General features: G+C 39.0%; 1 protein-coding gene across 3 annotated transcripts in view; it reads left to right on the top strand.

Moving 5' to 3' along the window:
• APPBP2 (amyloid beta precursor protein binding protein 2) overlaps positions 1-18,381 on the top strand; it is an 80,970-nt gene extending 62,589 nt beyond the window's left edge. For all 3 annotated transcript variants that reach the window (XM_001136833.8, XM_016932658.4, XM_009432999.5), the window contains 7 exons: positions 1,763-1,830; positions 1,909-2,014; positions 3,035-3,159; positions 7,450-7,535; positions 9,353-9,543; positions 11,800-11,965; positions 16,016-18,381. In XM_001136833.8, the coding sequence (XP_001136833.2) occupies positions 1,763-1,830; positions 1,909-2,014; positions 3,035-3,159; positions 7,450-7,535; positions 9,353-9,543; positions 11,800-11,965; positions 16,016-16,269 (996 nt within the window). In that variant the 3' untranslated portion in view covers positions 16,270-18,381. The remainder of the gene's footprint in view (positions 1-1,762; positions 1,831-1,908; positions 2,015-3,034; positions 3,160-7,449; positions 7,536-9,352; positions 9,544-11,799; positions 11,966-16,015) is intronic.
• The last annotated feature ends 1,440 nt before the right edge of the window (positions 18,382-19,821 follow it).

Below are 19,821 nucleotides of genomic sequence, written 5' to 3'. Positions count from 1 at the left end.
ATTTTTCTTTACCAAGAAAACCAGTGAAATAATTCATTTTGATCATTGTTTCAGTGCACTAAAGTACAGCTCAAAGTAGTATTTGGGTGCTATTCTGGCTTGAGTTTGTTTTTGTTTTTCTTAAATATTTATAGCAACCAGAATTCCTTATGCCAAAATCCTGTGAACTTTGGTCACTTTTCTGCTAAAGATAGCCTGGTGTTAAATCTCTTTGTCATAGTATTGCAGTCTCACAGCAAGGCAGCTTGCTATACTTGACCTGCTAGGCAGTCCTTACTTGATTTTTCTCTAGTGTTTTCTTATTCTGTAAATAAATGCATTAAATCTTTTACATTTTTATTTTATTTTAAATAGAGACAGGGTCTCACTATGTTGCCCTGGCCGGTCTCAAACACCTGGACTCAAGCGATCCTCCCACCTGAGCCTCCAAAAGTTCTAGGCAAGCCTCCAAAAGTTCTAGGATTACAGGTCCACCACGGTTGGCCTGCGTTAACTCTTTGAGGACATTTAGTAGTATTTTAAAACTACTGCTTTGGTGCAGTGAGGCCTTAAAGCATTAATGTACTTTTCAGATACACTCTTCTACCCTGAAGTTTCTCAGATTTGAATATTTCATTTTGGTTGATTTTACTTATGGAAATTCAACTAGAAAATAAATTCCAAAATTATAGATCTGAGAGAGTCTAATATTTCTCTGAAATTTATTAAATCAGTCATTTTAGAGTAAGTAAACAGCATAAATATTTAAGTTATCAGAGCTAGAACAGGGATATTCTTATGTTTTTAATTAATTGAAATAATTGAATATTAATATAAAGACAACATAATATTTATGCAAGATTTATATTTCTGGGTTTTTTTTCTTTTTTTTTTTTTTTTGAGATGGAGTCTTGCTGTCGCCCAGGCTGGAGTGCAGTGGCGCGATCTCGGGTCACCGCAGGCTCCGCCCCCCAGGGTTCACATCATTCTCCTGCCTCAGCCTCCTGAATAGCTGGGACTACAGGCGCCCGCCACCTCACCCGACTAATTTTTTGTATTTTTAGTAGAGACGGGGTTTCACCGTGTTAGCCAGGATGGTCTCGATCTCCTGACCTCGTGATCCGCCCGCCTCGGCCTCCCAAAGTGCGGGGATTACAGGCATGAGCCACTGTGCCCGGCCACAAGATTTATATTTCTATATGCAAATTATATTTAGAGTTTTTAGAAAATGCCTAGCTATAATCATGGATCAAAATAACAACTGAGAGCTGTGCACAGTGGCACATCCCTGTAGCCAGGAGTTCAAGTCCAGCCGGGGCAACATAAAACCTTGTCTCTTAAGAAAAGAATTAATAGGAAAACTTGAAATTCTATGCATTTAAAAATTATTAAATGAAAATAACAAAAGATTGTTGTCAGCCACTCCAGGACTGGGATATAAGGACCTTAGAAAATGCTGTGGTAAATTCTGCCCCCATTGTTTTATTTTAATAATAGCGGAAAATGGGGGTATACCAGCTTTGTAAGGTAACTTTGTTTTGACAGATTTGTACTAGGACTGACTGTCAAAATTTTAAACTTTATAATTTTCCCAGCTTATATACAGATCTGTTTATAATAGAATTTTTAAGTACTTGGAAGGAAAGAAATTACAAATAGAACCTTTGTATTTATGTTTGGAGGGTTTTTTTTCTTACTATTATAGCCAGTATATATAAACAACACGTATTTTAGCACACTAATGAACTGTTTGAGAGTTAACCATTTTTCACTTTATCTTTAGGCTTGTGTAGTAAAACGTGAATTTAAGAAGGCAGAACAGTTAATTAAACATGCAGTGTATTTGGCACGGTAGGTGATTATTATTAAAAATATCCTTTTAAATTGTCTCTATACTTTATATCCTAATAATTTTGTGTCTTTTTATAGGGATCATTTTGGATCCAAACACCCAAAATATTCTGATACACTGCTAGATTATGGGTTCTACTTACTCAATGTAGATAATATCTGTCAGTCTGTTGCAATTTATCAGGTATGTTAATGGTTACCCTTTTTTTCTTTCAACCTGTATTGACTTGCTGACCTGTATTTGTTTGTGGTGTATAAACCACTCTAAAAATGACTTTTTGACAACTACCCCGCCCACCAATATAGGTTGCATCATTATTTTATTAAGTATTACCTAGAAGGTGTAAAAGTTAATGCTTTGGGAATTAAAGAAAATCATTCAGGAAAGGAATTGTTGGGTTGTGAGCTCATATGTGGGAGTAGTTTTCCATTTTTTATTTACCCATGTAATGGCTTGTCTTTGTTGTTGATTTAGCAAATGTCACTAAAGCTGCCTTTGTAGTAACAAAGATGGCTGATAATTATTTTAGGTCTTTCTTACTCATTCTCAGGTAAATGATGTATTATGCCATTGCTGTAGACAAGGCATACTTGACTTCAAGGTTCACTTTTTTTTTTGAGACACAGTTTTGATCTGTCGCCCAGGCTGGAGTGCAATGGCGCAATCTCAGCTCACCGCAACCTCTGCCTCCCAAGTTCAAGCAATTCTCGTGCCTCGGCCTCCTGAGTATCTGGGATTACAGGCCTGTGCCACAATGCCCGGCTAATTTTTGTATTTTTAGTAGAGAGGCGGTTTCAGCATGTTGCCCAAGCTAGTCTTGAACTACTGACCTCAGGTGATCCACCCACCTTTGCCTCCCAGAAGTACTAGGATTACAGGTGTGAGCCACTGCGCCTGGCCTAAGGTTCACTTTTGAAGAAGGAAACAGAGCAAAACATTCCCAATGTCTTGATTCTCAAGACATAGGAATGATTATTATTATTATTATTATTAAGCCGTGGCCTTTTAAGTCAAGCTCTATCTTCAGAAATTCAGGACTTCTAGGTGACTTTCATGTTCTGTAATTTAAATACAGCAGGACTTTCTGGGCTTCAAAATTTTATGGTGTTAGGCATATAGATATATATTTAAATTACCAGGATGTTTAATTTAACTAGGTGGTATTTTCTACAGTATTGACAAATATTTTTATGATTCTTTCAGGCAGCCCTTGACATTAGACAGTCAGTGTTTGGTGGCAAAAATATCCACGTAGCAACAGCTCATGAAGATTTGGCCTACTCTTCTTATGTCCACCAGTATAGCTCTGGGAAATTTGACAATGCACTGTAAGTTCCACATTCCTTTTCTCTGAAGGAGGAAATACTGTTTTTGTTTTATTTTGTTTTTTCCCATTAGGGAACTATTATTACATTAATAATAGTACTTGATATACTTTATAGATTGAACTTGTCTTCCTGGAGCTTTATCAGAATGCCTAAAATGTTCTTGAAGTCATTTAAAATCATACCAGTTTTCAGGTGCAGGGGCTCCCGCCTGTAATCCCAGCACTTTGGGAGGCTGAGGTGGAAAGATTGCTTGAGCCCAAGAGTTTGAGATCCTGTCTACTCAAAAAATTTTTAAAACTAGATGGACGTTTTGGTGCATGCCTGTGGTCCCAGCTTCTCTGGAGGCTGAGGCAGGAGAATCGCATGAGCCCAAGAGGTCAAGGATGCAGCGAAGCATATTCACACCACTGCATTCCAGCCTGGGCAACAGAGTGAGACCCTGTTTCCAAAAATAAATAAAATCATACTAATTTATAGGTTATTCATTTAGCCTTTATGTGATTTACTATTGAGACTTGTATATTTTCATGCAGAATATAACTTACCTTTTGAGTATTTCCTTCAATAATTTTTGAGTAATACAGTAGCAAACTTAATAACCTAAAATCTTCTTGGTGATAACACATAGAAATACTGAATAACAATTGTCTTTTTAAATATATAACTGAGCTTGCAAGAGTGAGGGGGAAATCCCCCAAGGGCCAATAATGGACGCTAAAATTTGAAGGATTAAGTATGGCCTGTGGTATAACTGCTCTGGGGTGATGGGAAAGTTTACAGATTTCTGTAACCTTGGTTTAAGAAACAGCCTATAGGAGGCTGGGAGTTAGAACTGAAACCCTCACATGAAGCAAAGTCAAGACTGCAACCCGGCCGGGCGTGGTGGCTCACGCCTGTAATCTCAGCACTTTGGGGGGCCAAGGCAGGTGGATCACCTGAGGTCAGGAGTTCAAGACAAGCCTGGCCAAGACGATGAAATGCCATCTCTACTAAAAATACAAAAATTAGCCGGGCATGGTGGTGGGCACTTGTAATCCCAGCTATTCGGGAGGCTGAGGCAGACAATTGCTTGAACCCAAGAGGTGGAGGTTGCAGTGAGCCGAGATCACGCCACTGCTCTCCAGCCTAGGCAACAGAGTGAGACTCTGTCTCCAAAAAAAAAAAAAAAAAAAAAAAGAGGGACTACAACCCCAGGGAAAGGACAGGTGGACATCTATCTAATTAATAGATGACAGGGAAAGTTGGCCATCTGAGCTTGGTGTCACAGTTGAACCCAAAAAGAAGCCTCACAAAACATAATTATTTACCTATACCGCTCTTGAGTTTAGGGATAATGCATCAGGATCTGCAAACAGAAAAATATTAAAAAGCACTTTGGGGGTGCTGGTTCTCCTGGGATGCCTTGTGAGAGAAAATGCAAGACTTGGAAATAATTATCTGTCAACCCAAACTATACAAACATTTCATAGACGAAGCTTTACCTAAAATGAACTCACCATTAAAAATTACAAAACATAAGGAAATATTTCCTCTGAGTCAGCAGACATAATGAACAGGATTAGAATCCTGAAAACTTTAGTTAACAGAACTTTTTTTTGGCTGGGCGCAGTGGCTGATACCTGTAATCCCAGCACTTTGGGAGGCCGAAGCGGGCAGATCACGAGGTCAGGAGATGGAGACCATCCTGGCCAACACAGTGAAACCCCGTCTCTACTAAAAATACAAAAATTAGCCAGGCATGGTGGCATGCGCCTGTAATCCCAGCTACTCGGGAGGCTGAGGCAGGAGAATCGCTTGAACCCGGGAGTCGGAGGTTGCAGTGAGCCAAGATCAGCACTGCACTCCAGCGTGGCGACAGAACGAGACTCCGTCTCAAAAAAAAAAAAAAAAAAAACCAGAACTTCTTTTTGGTTGATGCTGTAAAGTATGTGTTCTTTATATGATTAAAGATACAAAATAGGTTGACGAACTAGGCCTATAAGTAAAGTTTTATGTTTTACTGGAACATAGCCATACTCATTCATTCATGTGTTTTCTATAGCTTCTTTCACACTACAGCAGCCAGAGTTCAGTAGTTGCAGCAGAGAATGTGTGGACAACACAACCTAAAATATTTACTATCTGGCCCTCTACAGAAAAACTTTGTTAACTCTAATATAAAAGAAAGAATGAAGAATATTCCCATAAAGAAAACAGGAAGTTTTTTTGTTTTTGTTTTGTTTTTTTTTTGAGACAGAGTCTGTCACTCTGTCGCCCAGGCTGGAGTGCAGTGGCGTGATCTTGGCTGACTGCACTCTCCACCTCCCAGGTTCAAGCGACTCTCCTGTCTCAGCCACCTGAGTAGCTGGAATTACAGGCACACGCCACCACGCCTGGCTAATTTTTGTATTTTTAGTAGAGACAGGGTTTCACCATGCTGGCCAGACTGGTCTCGATCTCCTGACCTCAAGTGATCTGCCCCCCTTGGCCTCCTAAAGTGCTGAGACTGCAGATGTGAGCCACCATGCCTGGCTGGAAAAGGGCAGATTTTAAAGTAACTGTTACATGCTACAGCATGGATGAACCTTGAAAACACTGTGCCCAGTGAAAGAAGCCAGTCACAAAGGATCACATATTGTATGATTTCATTTATGTAATATGTCCAGAATAGGCAAATCCGTAGAGAGAGAACATAAATTGATGTTATCTAGGCTGGGGAGTTGGAGGGAAATGGAGAGTGACTGCTAATGGGCATAGGTTTCTTTATGGGGTAATGAAAATGTTGTAAAATTGATTTTGGTGATTGGCATACTACTCTGTGAATACACTAAAAATCATTGAACTGTACACGTTAAATGGGTGAATTGTGTGGTATACTAATTATATCTTGAGCTGTTATAAAAATAAAACAAATGGCTAGAAATGGAAATAGTCATTGACATTAAAACTCAGCAGATGGGCCAGGCGTGGTGGCCCACGCCTGTACTCCCAGCACTTTAGGAGGCCAGGGTGGGTGGATCACTTGAGCCCAGGAGTTTGAGACCAGCCTGGACAACATAGCAAATCTCTGTCTCTTCAAAGAAAATGCAAAAAAATTAGTTGGGCATGGCAATGTACACCTGTAACCCACCTATCCGGGAGGCTGAGGTGGGAGGATCACCCGAGCCCAGGAGTTTGAGGCTGCGGTGAGCCATGATTGCACCACTGTACTCCAGCCTGGATGACAGAGCAGGATCCTGTGTAAAAAAAACAAACAAACAAAAACAAAACAAAACAAAAAAAGCCTCAGCAGACAAGTTAAACAGAAGTTTAGTTACAACAAAAGAGAGAATTAGTAAATTGGAAGACAGATTTGAGAAAACTAGTGGTTACCTGGAGGATGGGGGAGAGGGAGGCTTGGCATTGTTTGAAAGAAACTGACAATAAAACAGAAATAGCTTACCTTCTATTTGGTGATATGGGCCATAAACAAATAACCAAACTTGTCAGGCAAGAATACATGTTGTGAAGAAGAGTAAAGTAGGCTGAGTTGAGAGAGTGATGGTAAATTTTTTTTTTTTTTTTTGAGACAGTCTTTGTCACTCATGCTGGAGTACAATGGTGCAATCTTGGCTCGCTGCAACCTCCACCTCCCAGGTTCAAGCGATTCTGCCTCAGCCTCCTGAGTAGCTGGGATTACAGGCGTTCACCACCACACCCGGCTAATTTTCGTATTTTTTTAGTAGAGATGGAGTTTCACCATGTTGGCCAGGCTTGTCTCGAACTCCTGACCTCAGGTGATCCACCCACCTCAGCCTCCCAAAGTGCTGGGATTACAGGCATGAGCCACTGCACCCGGCCAATGGTAAATTTTTTTAGGGCCTTTCATGTTGTCTGTTCTGGAAAGACCTGAGGAGCGAGTCGTGAGAATGTTCAGCGAAGAGCATTGTAGAAAGGGTAAAGCCAGGGTGAGAACATGCTCTGCATGTTCAGGAAACTGCTAGGCCTGTGTGGCTGGAGGGGAAGGCGGAGAGGGTTGGTGTGAGAATGGCAGGAGATGAGGTCAGGGAAGTAGCAGGCTGAAAGATCATGTAGAATCTTGTAGTCTGTAGTAAAGATTTCCTCTCATTCTGAGGGAAATGGGAGTCTCTGTTGGGTATTAAAAGTTCAGTCTACAACAGATTGGAAATTTAAAACAAAAAGCTGGATCTTTACCACAGATAGTTTTAGAAGTACTTTCTATCAATATTATATTACAGACTGTGATTTTTAAAATTCCTAAATCATTTGTAACTAAAAAGAAATGCCAGACTGTATCTATCTGTATTACAGATTTCATGCAGAAAGAGCTATTGGTATCATTACCCACATCCTACCTGAAGATCATCTTCTTTTGGCTTCTTCAAAGAGGGTGAAAGGTATCCTTTGTAATCTAGTCTCAGATATTTTAAAATAGATGATATATGGTATAAAATAGGGGTATTTGTTTATTTTCTCAGAGGATTGGAGGATTTTCTCACAGGATTAGACGGTGTCTATGTATTACTAGATAGCCATTTTACCACAACTCTACTTAAGGGGTTCCAGTGGCTCATAATGAAAGACTGTTTGCGTCTCTCATAAAACATTGTTAATAGGCCGGATGGGGTAGCTTATGCCTGTAATCCCAGCACTTTGGGAGGCCGAGGCAGGCAGATCACCTGAGGTCAGAAGTTTGAGACCAGCCTGGCCAACATGGTGAAACCCCATCTTTACTAAAAATACAAAAATTAGCCGGATGTGGTGGCGTGCACCTGTAATCCCAGCTACTTGGGAGGCTGAGGCAGGAGAATCGTTTGAACCCAGGAGGCAGAGGTTGCAGTGAGCCAAGATCGTGCCACTGTACTCCAGCCTAGGCAACAGAACGAGACTCTGTCTCAAAAAAAAAAAGAAAAGAAAAAAAAATCAGTAAGCCAGAATTTCTTTCTTTTCTCTCTCCCTTTTGTCATTCACTCATGCATGCATTAATTTTTTTGAGGATTGCATGGAAGCATAATACAAATGTTTCTACACAACATGGATGGAAGATGGGTTTCATAACTTCAGCTTTGTAGTGCAGGATTCTTATCCTGAGCTTCGTATCAGGTTACCCCGAATGTTGCAAGGCTCTTGCCAAATACCCCTATCTTCCATTTCTTATTTTAACTTTTCTTCTGATTACTGCCAAGGCTTTTTCACGTAATGCATTTATTTTGCTAACATGATTGGGTCACCTATGTGTTATTTCCATGCATGTTGGATATGTTCTACCTTAATTCTGGAACTGAGTTTTTTCTCCCTCTAGGTTTGTATTTTTTAAGTTACACAAGTAATACATGATGTTAGATAGAAAAGAGAAAAATAAATTGCCTTAAAATCCCACCAATCCTCAGTCAACATTTTGGTGAATATTATTTTAGACTTTTCTTACTTCAAATAAGATAACTAAATGAATGATTTAATTTTATAATCTGATTTTTTCACTTAATATATTACATTTTTTCGTGTCTCTACATATATCCTTTTTTCTAATGTATTTAACCTTACCTTTATTATTTGACTCTTATAATTGTTTTTAACCTTTTCTTTTTAAAAAATGCTACAGTGAAGTAAATCTCTTTTTCTTACCTTTGTGTACATAGACAGTTTTCCAATAAATCAAATTATCTGGTAAAATAATATGTATATTCTTAAGACTTTAGATAGAATTTGAAAGTCTTGAATGGAGCTTTGAAATTGAAATGTCTTGCCTGATTTGGTTGGTCAGATGAGTAGGAGGAAATCAGTTCTTTTAGCTGTGTTTGGTTAAAGGTTATGTTTTATAAAGTGTGGTTTCAAAATTTTCAGAAGTGCTTAGGTACTCCTTGACACAGTTTCATGACTTTAAAAAACTTGCCTTGTGCTTCCGTTTAATTTGAAAAACAAATTTCACATCAGCAAAGTATAGCAGTCTATTAAAATAGAAGCTAATTCTGCAAAATCGTTTATACCATTGTTTTTCTTAAATTTGAATATATATACTGTGCAAAATAGAATGACCGCCAAAAAGTGTACTTTTTTGTTAAAAGTGGAATTCTTTCATCTTGACCAGTTCCAAACCATAATCACATATAAATATATTCAGTAAACATTTATATTATTTAAGTTTAAATTAGATGTTCTTACTAGCTTTGGTAGATGGTTTTGAAGTACACTAATTTATTGCCTTCTTTTTTAGCACTTATTTTAGAGGAGATTGCAATTGATTGTCATAATAAGGAAACTGAACAGAGGCTGCTTCAAGAAGCTCATGATTTGCACCTGTCTTCACTCCAACTAGCTAAAAAAGCTTTTGGGGAATTTAATGTACAGACTGCAAAACACTATGGAAACCTTGGAAGACTTTATCAGTCAATGAGAAAATTTAAGGTAGAAACATGTTTTTACTATATTTTTCTCTCAAGTAATGAAATAGAACCTGAAATAATAAATTTTAAGTAAGCTCAAATAAATTATACACTTATTGCACAAAGGAATTGAGAAGATAGTGAGTATAAAACAACATAGGCCAAGCACAGTGGCTCATTCCTATAATCCTGGCACTCTGGGAGGCTGAAATGGGAGGGTCCCTTGAGACCAGGAGTTTCAGACCAGCCTGGACAACATAGGGAGACCCTGTCTCTACAAAAATTAGGCAGGTGTGGTGGCACATACCTGTCTTCCTACCTACTTGGAAGACTAAGGCAGGAGGATGAGTTGAGCCCAAGAAGTTGAGGCTGCAGTGACTATGATCACATCACTGCACTCTAGCCTGGGTGACAGAGTGAGACCCTATCTCTAAAACAAACAAACAATAGTCAAAATATAAATAAAATTTAAAAATCAGGACCGTGGGCCAGGCACAGTGGCTTATGCCTGTAATCCCAGCACTGGAGTCCAGGGTGGGACAATCACCTGAGGCCAGGAGTTCAAGATTAGCCTGGTCAATATAGGGAAATCCCGTCTCTACAAAAAAGAAAAAGTTAGCCAGACATGGTGGCTCACACCTGTAGTCCCAGCTTCTCCAGAGGCTGAGGCAAGAGGATGGCTTGAGCCCAAAAGGTTGACGCTGCAGTGAGCTCTGATCACACCACTGCACTCCAGCCTAGGTGACAGAGTGAGAGCCTGTCTTCAAAAAAAAAAAAAAAAAAAAATCAGGATCATGAAAAATTAGGAAACATGTCAAACTAAAAAGATTAATATATGAGGCCGGGCTCAGTGGCTCATGTCTGTAATCTCAGCACTTTGGGAGGCCAAGGTGTGCAGAACACTTGAGGGTCAGGAGTTCAAGACCAGCCTGGCCAACATGGTGAAAACCCATCTCTACTAAAAATACAAAAATTAGCCAGGCATGGTGGCATGCACCTGTAGTCCCAGCTACTCAGGAGGCTGAGACAGGAGAATTGCTTGAACCTGGGAGGTGGAGATTGTAGTGAGCCGAGATCTGCACTCCAGCTTGGATAACAGAGTGAGACTCATCTCCAAAAAAAAAGATTAATATATGAAAGTAGTACTTGAGATAAGAAAAAAATTTTTAAATAAGAAATACAAATATGATTGCTATATTTCAAACAGTCCTTAGTATATAGTTCTTGATATATAATTCTTAGTATATACTAAGTATAGCTCTTAGCAGAATGCCTGGCACATGGCAGGTGTGCAAGAAATGTCAGATATTGCAACAAGTATTATCAGTTGTAGCAATAAATATGACTAACTTCAATGTCTTTTAGAATTTTGAGTTATATATATATTTTTAATATGGGTTCTTACTCTGTTGTCCAGGCCGTAGTACAGTGGTGTGATCATGGCTCACTACAGCCTCAACCTCCCTGGGCTCAGGTGATCTTTTCACCTCAGCTTCCCAAGTAGCTGGGAATACAGGCGCACACCACCACACCGCCTAATTTTTGTATTGTTTGTAGAGACAGGGTCTTGCCCTATTGCCCAGCCCTGTTGCCCAGGCTGATCTCGAACTCCTGGGCTCAAGCAATCTGCCTGCCTCGACCTCCCAAACTGTTGGGATTACAGGCATGAGCCACTGTGCCCAGCCTATAAATTCTTAATATTATTAATTTTGAGATCACAGTAAGGAAAGAGTGAGAGGTCTTCTTTACCTGAAAAGCAACCTGTATATCCCTCAATTAGCTTGAGTTTAGTTTGTTGGAATAAAAATTGTCAAAATTCCAAAAAATGAAATGAAAGTGTATACCCATGTAAATTAACATATTATGATCTAGAGCTTGTTAAGAAGGTTCAACTGAATTTTGGACTGTGTTAACTGTGTTAACCAAAGGAAGTAATTTTTGTTTTAGAATGTTTTGTTAATTTCTTCTAACAGTTTCTTAAAATTTTGCAAATTTCTTTGTTGTGAATTTCTTGTAACAATTTTTTATTACCAGGATAAGTTTTCACTTGTTACTTTTGACATAGGATACTATTGCTGTCATCAGTTTATCTGCAGTTTCCAAAACTCTGTAATGCTTCCCATAGGCAATTTTTGGAATAACATAGTATGTTCTTTGATCTGATTACCTTATGGCATTCATAAGATGTCTTTGGCATTTAGATCAGTTTTGCTCATTGAGTAAGAACTGTTAAGATGAGAAAAAGTATAATGATTGATATGGCATAATTGTTTTTCAGGAAGCTGAAGAAATGCACATCAAAGCAATTCAGATTAAAGAACAACTTCTTGGTCAAGAAGATTATGAAGTAGCCCTTTCAGTGGGACATCTGGCTTCTTTATATAATTATGACATGAATCAGTATGAAAATGCTGAGAAACTTTATTTGCGATCTATAGCAATTGGTATGTTACATTTAAATTTTCTTTAGTCAGTTGATTACAAATCAACATGTCAGCATGTCTTACATGTTGTATAAGGAAAATGTTATTAAAGACTTAAATGGGGCTGGGTGCGGTGGCTCATACCTGTAATCCCAGCACTTTGGGAGGCTGAGATAGGCAGATCACTTGAGGTCAGGAGTTCGAGACCAGCCTGGCCAACATGGTGAAACCCCATCTCTACTAAAAAATACAAAAACAAATTAGCTGGGCATGATGGTGCATGTCTGTAGTCCCACCTACTCAGGAGGCTGAGGCAGGAGAATCACTTGAACCTGGAAGGCAGAGGTTGTCATGAGCTGAGATTGTGCCACTGCTCTCCAGCCTGGGCAACAGAACGAGACTCCATCTCAAAAAAATAAATAAAATAAAATAAAATACTAAAATATTTAATAAAATAAAATAGATTTAAATGGGATAAGTTGCTAAGGATATTCAGGAACCACCCAAAAATCATCTGGAACATTTTGCTAAAGGTGCTTTTTTTGATACTGAAGCCAGTAGTAAGAGGTATGACAGTAGACTGTCATGTGTAGGCAAAAGTAGTTATTTTAAACTATTTGTGCAGTTACTGCCCACTCATTCCTCCCCCTCCCTTCTCCTACCTTTAACATCATAGATCAGGCTTACCTGTTTTTGAACTTGATGAAGTTATACAATGTATATTTTTATGTGTCTGGTTTATTGGTGAACAATAATGGTGAAATCTGTGATGTTGCGTATCACTGCCATATGTTGGATTAGGATGTCATCATTTATCCATTCCACTGTTAATGAACATTTGGAACATTTGGATTTCCATTTCAGGACTATTACAAAATCAAAATAAGGAATCTATGGCCATCATCTTGTGAAGTGCCTGTTAAAACTCTTGCCCATTTTTATATTGATTTGTCTTGTCATTTTCTTATTGACTTATAGAAGTTCTTTATATGATATGAATATGACAGACCTTCGTTGGTTACATGTGTCATAGATATCATCTCTTATTCTTGCTTGTTTCCTAATGGAGCCTTTTAAATAACAGAAGTTCTTTTTTTCTTTTTTTTTTTCTTTTTTCTTTTTTTTTTTTTTTCTTGAGACAGGATCTTACTCTGTCCCAGGCTGGAGTGCACATCAGGGCTCACTGCAGCCTCAATCTCCTGAGTTCAAGCGATCCTTCTGCCTCAGCCCACCTGACTACTCAGCCCACCTGGGACTACAGATGTGCACCAGCACAACCGGCTAATTTTTTTTATTTATTATTTCAATAGGGACAAGGTCTCACAATCTTGGCCCAGGCTGATCTCAAACTCCTGAGCTCAAGTAATCCTCCTACCTCAGCCTCCCAAAGTGCTGGGATTACAGGCCACTGTGCCCAGCCAGTTCTTAATGTAATCAGATGCATCAGTATTTTCTTTTTTTTTTTTTTTTGAGAGGGAGTCTCGCTCTGTCACCCAGGCTAGAGTGCAGTGGCGCGATCTCGGCTTACTGCAACCTCCGACTCCCAGGTTCAAGCAATTCTACTGCCTCAGCCTCCGGAGTACCTGGGACTACAGGTGCCCGCCACCATGCCCGGCTAATTTTTTGTATTTTTAGTAGAGACGGTGTTTCAGCATGTTGGCCAGGATGGTCTCAATCTCTTGACCTCGTGATCTGCCTGCCTTGGCCTCCCAGAGTGCTGGGATTACAGGCCTCATGAGCCACCGCGTCCAGCCTGCATCAGTGTTTTCTTTTGTGAATAGCACTTTTTGTATTGTTTAAGAAATCTTTTCAGCCAGGCACGGTGGCTCACACCTGTAATCCCAGCACTTTGGGAGGCCGAGGCAGGTGGATCACTTGAGGTCAGGAGTTCAAGACCAGCCTGGCCAACATGCTGAAACCCTGTCTCAACTAAAAAGACAAAAATTAGCCGAGCGTGGTAGCATACGCCTGTAATCCCAGCTACTCGGGAGGCTGAGGCAGGAGAATTGCTTGAACCTAGCGGGCAGAGATTGCAGTAAGCCGAGATCGCACTGTGCACTCCAGCCTGTGTGACAGAGCAAGACTCCGTCTCCAAAAAAAAATATGGAAATCTTTTTCTACCCAAAGTAATAAAGATATTTTTTCTGGAAAATTATCTTCAGGAAACTTTATTTATATTTAGATCTACAATCCTGAAACTGATTTTTTTTTTATGGTGTGAAGTAGGGATCAATTTTTTTTCCCCATATGGACACAGAGTTAAGCCAAGACCATTTCTTCAAAAGACTTTTTTTTTGGTTTTGTTTTGTTTTGAGACAAGAGTCTCGCTGTGTCATCCAGGCTGGTATGCAGTGGCGTGGTCTTAGCTCACTGCAGCCTCCACCTCCTGGGTTCAAGCGATTCTCCTGCCTCAGTCTCCCAAGTAGCTGGGACTACAGATGCACACCACCACACCTGGCTAATTTTTTTGTATTTTTTTAGTAGAGGCAAGGTTTTGCCGTGTTGGCCAGGTTGGTCTCGAACTTCTGACCTCAGGCAGCCTGCCCGCCTGGGCCTCCCAAAGTGCTGGGATTACAGGCGTGAGCCACCGCTCCTGGCCAAAAGACTCTTTTTTTCCCTCTGCTATACTGTGTTCTTCATAAATCATTTATCCATATACATGTGGGTTCCCTATTATCTATAATATATTGACTGACTTGCTCATTCCTCAAGTGCATGTAGTTTAAGAGTTGCTAACCCATACCGCTGTGAAAAACAGACCTACTACTTAGAGTTCAATATTCGTTTACAGTTTTCCTTTTTCTCTAGCCCGAAGGTAGTATATATTCAGAATACTATGTTCAAAAGTTACTTGGGGTTATTTACACCCCTTTCCTTCAATGTGGTTATGTTATTCTTTTGCAAAACAATTAGGTTTATTTAACATGTTAAATTGTTGCCCCATCCATCTTTGTTTATTTTGTTAATTTTTTTGAGTATGCGAAATATTAACGTACTGTAATTAGAACTATACAGAAAGATATGTCCAGAGACATATAATTTTCTCTGATTTCTTCTACCCAGTTCCCACCCACTCACTATGGATAACCAGTCTCATTAGTTTCTGGTTTATCATTTTTGTGTATCTTTTTGCACAATGAACAGATAAATATTTTCTTATTTCCCTATCATACACAAAAGATAGCATACTATAGATACTCTTTGGTATTTTACTTTTTTCAATCTTAACAATATACCATCAGTCACTCCGTAACCGTTACAGAGAGCCCAGAAATTTCCCCATCAGTTTGCAGCTACATAATATGCCATTGAGTGAAGGTACCACAGTTGATTAAACTATTCTACGTGTTTTCGTTTGTTTCTGTTAATTTGTAATTACAAATACTGTTGCAGTGAATAGCCTTGTGCATGTGTTTTGGTTTTTCATTTGTTGGTTGGTTTTTTTGAGACGGAGTCTCTCTCTGTCACCCAAGCTGGAGTGCAGTGGCCTGATCTTGGCTCACTGCAACCTCTGCCTCCTGGGTTCAGGCAGTTCTCATGCCTCAGCCTCTTGAGTAGCTGGGATTACAAGCATGCACCACCACGCCCAGCTAATTTTTGTATTTTTAGTAGAGACGGGCATTCACCATGTTGGCCAGGCTTTCACCATGTTGGCCAGGCTAGTCCCAAACTCTTGACCTCAAGTGATCCACCCACCTTGGCCTCCCAAAGTGCTGGGATTACAGGTGTGAGCCACCATGACTGGCCTGTGCATGTGTATTTTTCTGTTGGAGATGCTGCCATTCTTCTTTGAGATCTCTTTAAACAGTTCTTTCAAACCATGAATTTTTATAATTCTATTCTAATGAGGCCAACTTCTTTAGACGAGAAAATTTTTTTTAAGTCTTAGTGATAGCTCATGGTTGGGACTGATTTAGGGGATGCTGATACAAGAATTATATCTATTCCTTTCAGGGGAATAAACCTAAGCCACCCTGTTTAAAGAATTGAACTTGTGTTCATGTTATAGAAATTGCTTGTTATCTCATTATTTGTGCTTTTTTTTTTTTTCCTTTTTCTTTTTTGTTACAGGGAAGAAACTTTTTGGTGAGGGCTACAGTGGACTAGAATATGATTATCGAGGTCTCATTAAACTTTACAACTCCATTGGAAATTACGAGAAAGTGTTTGAATATCACAATGTTCTGTCTAACTGGAACCGGTTGCGAGATCGGCAATATTCAGTGACAGATGCTCTTGAAGATGTCAACACCAGCCCCCAGTCCACTGAAGAAGTGGTGCAGTCCTTCCTGATTTCTCAGAATGTCGAGGGACCGAGCTGCTGAGGGAGGACCTCAGTTAACCAATTACCTTTTCCCGGATTCCAGGGAATTCATACTGTGAAATCAAAACCATGTTGTTTCGGGGGGCTGGAATTTGCATTGAAACACTGGTCCAGTCCATTGAAGACCCTATTTTGGGTGATCCCTATCTTGCAGAATGTCTGTAGGAATAAGCATATATTCAGTTATATTCAGCATGTACCGCATGTGTAAGTAGTCTGGCCCACATTTTCAACCTAGTAGAACAAACAACAGGAAATATTTTTTTTGTTGTTTTTAAAAAATTCATTTTGCAGAAAGCCTGAAAGAAAAAAAATACCCCTAAATAAAACTATTTAAGAGTTTAAAAGAGTTGCATTCTTATTATGTAAGGATGATTTTAACAACTTTTTAATATGTAATTCTTCCATGTGGAGGTATTCAATACTGTAGTGTAAAGAAATTTTATGCGGAAAATCTTTATATGCAGTATAGAAAAGTTAACAAAAGTACTAATAAAAGAGGGACATCCCGACTTACGTTTTTCTACCTTGCCCAGATAAGTGGATACAACCACTCTATATTACAAGGAAAGGACTGTCAGATTCATCTGAACTGGACCAGTGTTGATCTGTAATGTAATAGAAAATCTGATAGACCAGCACTTCTGACTTTTTTTTTTTGGTACAACAATGCAAGATGCTCTGATAGCATTTGCTAACAGGACCAGGAGGATCTAAAAAGGACCAGCCTAATATAGAAGGTGGTTATTTGGACCAGAGGCTTTAGATTATTATTTTAGATCCTACATATACTTTTATCAGTAGAATGATTTCATTTAGATGTATAATGAAAAAGGATAATGCAAAAATTATGTAATAGATACCAAATTAGGGAAGTTTGGCAATTTCAATGGCATATTTTTAGTCAAGGTACACAGATGGCAGTGCCATAAGCAAGTCTATAAATATCGGCTGCAGCCATCCCCCTCATTTTAAATGTTGCCCTAATAATCAATGCAGTTAACAAGTATATTGGCTGTGTGTCATGAAATAGTTCATGTTCAGATGGAAATGTTAGGTTACTGTATGGTTTATGGAGATTAATGAAAATGAATGCCCAAAAATAAGTCTTAGAAAATCCTCCATTTTTATCGTAAATAGTAATACAACTAGGTCATTTCATTTGAAATCTAGGAGTCAAATGGAAAGATCCCCTAATAATACACCTATTTCACTAACTTGTCTTTCTGTTTATTGGGTTTTGATTTGATTTTTTGTAAGCCAGTCAGGTTATTTAATGATGAGGTAATAATCAAATTTAAGAATTTGTGACATGTAGCAATTCAAGAAACAAAAAGGTATTTTGCTGTTACCTCAATTCTTACTGTAGTAGCCCATCTGATGCTTCTATAGTTAAGAATCTGGGTTCCCCCCCTATTTTCAGGGGTTCATGACTTGGCTGTTAAAGATGTTGCTCCTAGCTAATGCTTGGAGTAGTCTGTGGGTGAATGGATGTGTGTTGAATTTTAGTTTTCTTTTAACATGCATGTTGGGTGAGAGGGGAAAAAAATCTAAGCTGTCTGCCACATTGAGTACAGAAAAGTTGTAGATTTCAAATTTTATTAATATTGTAAGCACTTTTTTGAACTTCCCAACCTTGTTTGAAGCTGTTATTTGCAGTCCTATTAGTTTTGAGCCATTGCATTTAAGTTCCCTAGGAGGGGGTTGGTTGGGGGATGTACTGAAAGAGATGAAGCATACCCACACCCTAAGATGGTAACTGTGTGATTTAGAAACCTGAGTTTACTCCTCAAATCGAATTATTTTCTTTTTAAATTTTGGAAAGAGTAAATTGATGTACTTGCAGTTTATGAAGCTGCCCCCCACCCCTCAGTTAATTGCAGTCTAATGTCAAGAGGCACTTCTTTATTAATTACCAAATAGTCTTTGTGACCAAGGACTAACATTTTTAAGTTACTCAGCTCTATCCTCATGGGCCTATATATTTAATACCTCCAAAGATATTTTCAGGATAGGCTTTGTATACTTTTATTGGTTATTTAGAATCCAGTGGTATGTTTGTGGTATAGGAATGTCATGGTAAATTGTTTTTCAATAAATATTTTGAAACATGTTTCCATATGAAGTTTTTTTTTCAATCTGTATTTTTTGGTTTTGTGCACATACAGCATTTCCTAGGATAAAAATAAACAAATGACTTACAGCCTCATCCTCCCTAACTCCATTTGAACTCAACTTAGCTCACACTCAGTGATAAAACAACATGGTATGTAGAAGCCTAGGATCACAGGGTGATAATGTCAATTGGCAGCCAGTTGTGTTTTTTTGAAACATCATTATTGGCAGTTTCTCCTTATCACCACTGCTTTAATGTAGTTTTTTTGTAAATCCATATACTTTAATGCATACACTCTAGCTTAAGAAAACATTGCCATTTTGGTTAGGGATATGACTTAATGTGCTATTATTTCTGGTTCTAATGAAGAATAATACCCTATGACTTTAAGTGTAAGATTCATCCTTTAAGTAGGGATGTTTAGGATAAGTTAGATGTGTGCCACTATGATTTATTGGGTTTCTTAAAAATCTCAAAGAAAATAATAAAATTTATCTCACAATAAGTTAACTTGCGCAAACTTTTTACATATGGTGAGGTGTGTAAGGAAGCCCTGGCCAACTTAAAGATTTTTCTGGAGGTTCAGCAAAGTTATGTTAAATTAGGGGCCTTTGGTCTCATCCTTCTCTGACTCTTCTACCCAGTCTTTTCCTAAAGTTCGGTGCTACTCCAGTTGGTTGCATCAGGGAGCTCCGTCAGCACTCGCATGTGTCGCTCAGGTGGCCATTCATGCCTGCATTCCATTTAATAGAGTCAATTGGAATTTTTAGAGCATAATCTTTATGGATCCTCAAAGCTGACTTTGCCAAAGGGATTGAGACCCTTACTACCATCAAATCTCTGTCTCTGCTTGATTAAAAATTGGCTCACTATTGCTTTGTAGTAACCCTGCCCAGGTATTTTTTCACTTGTGAAAATAATTTGAGAAAGACCTTTGTTCCTAGCCTGTTGGGAAAAGTTTGTAATTTTATGAAAATTAAGTACAGAGGCTGCGATCTTAGAAATAATGAAGGTGCCATTTGGCTGCTCCTTAATAGTGCAGACAGAAAACTGCAGTGAACACATGCCAAAACATGATTGAAGCCTTTGGCTGAAACTTTATACATAGAAATAATGATTTGCTCATAACAGGTATCATTAACTGCCACTTTTTTTTTTTTTTTTTTTTTTTTTTTTTTTTTTTTTTTTGAGACGGAGTCTCGCTCTGTCGCCCAGGCTGGAGTGCAGTGGCGCGATCTCGGCTCACTGCAAGCTCCGCCTCCCGGGTTCACGCCATTCTCCTGCCTCAGCCTCCCGAGTAGCTGGGACTACAGGCGCCCGCTACCACGCCCGGCTAATTTTTTGTATTTTTAGTAGAGACGGGGTTTCACCGTGTTAGCCAGGATGGTCTCGATCTCCTGACCTCGTGATCCACCCGCCTCGGCCTCCCAAAGTGCT

The sequence above is a fragment of the Pan troglodytes genome, chromosome 19 (genome assembly GCF_028858775.2).
Source record: "Pan troglodytes isolate AG18354 chromosome 19, NHGRI_mPanTro3-v2.0_pri, whole genome shotgun sequence".
Taxonomy (NCBI): domain Eukaryota; kingdom Metazoa; phylum Chordata; class Mammalia; order Primates; family Hominidae; genus Pan; species Pan troglodytes.
Note: the sequence above shows the minus strand (reverse complement) of the source record. Positions and strands in the feature narration are given on the sequence as shown.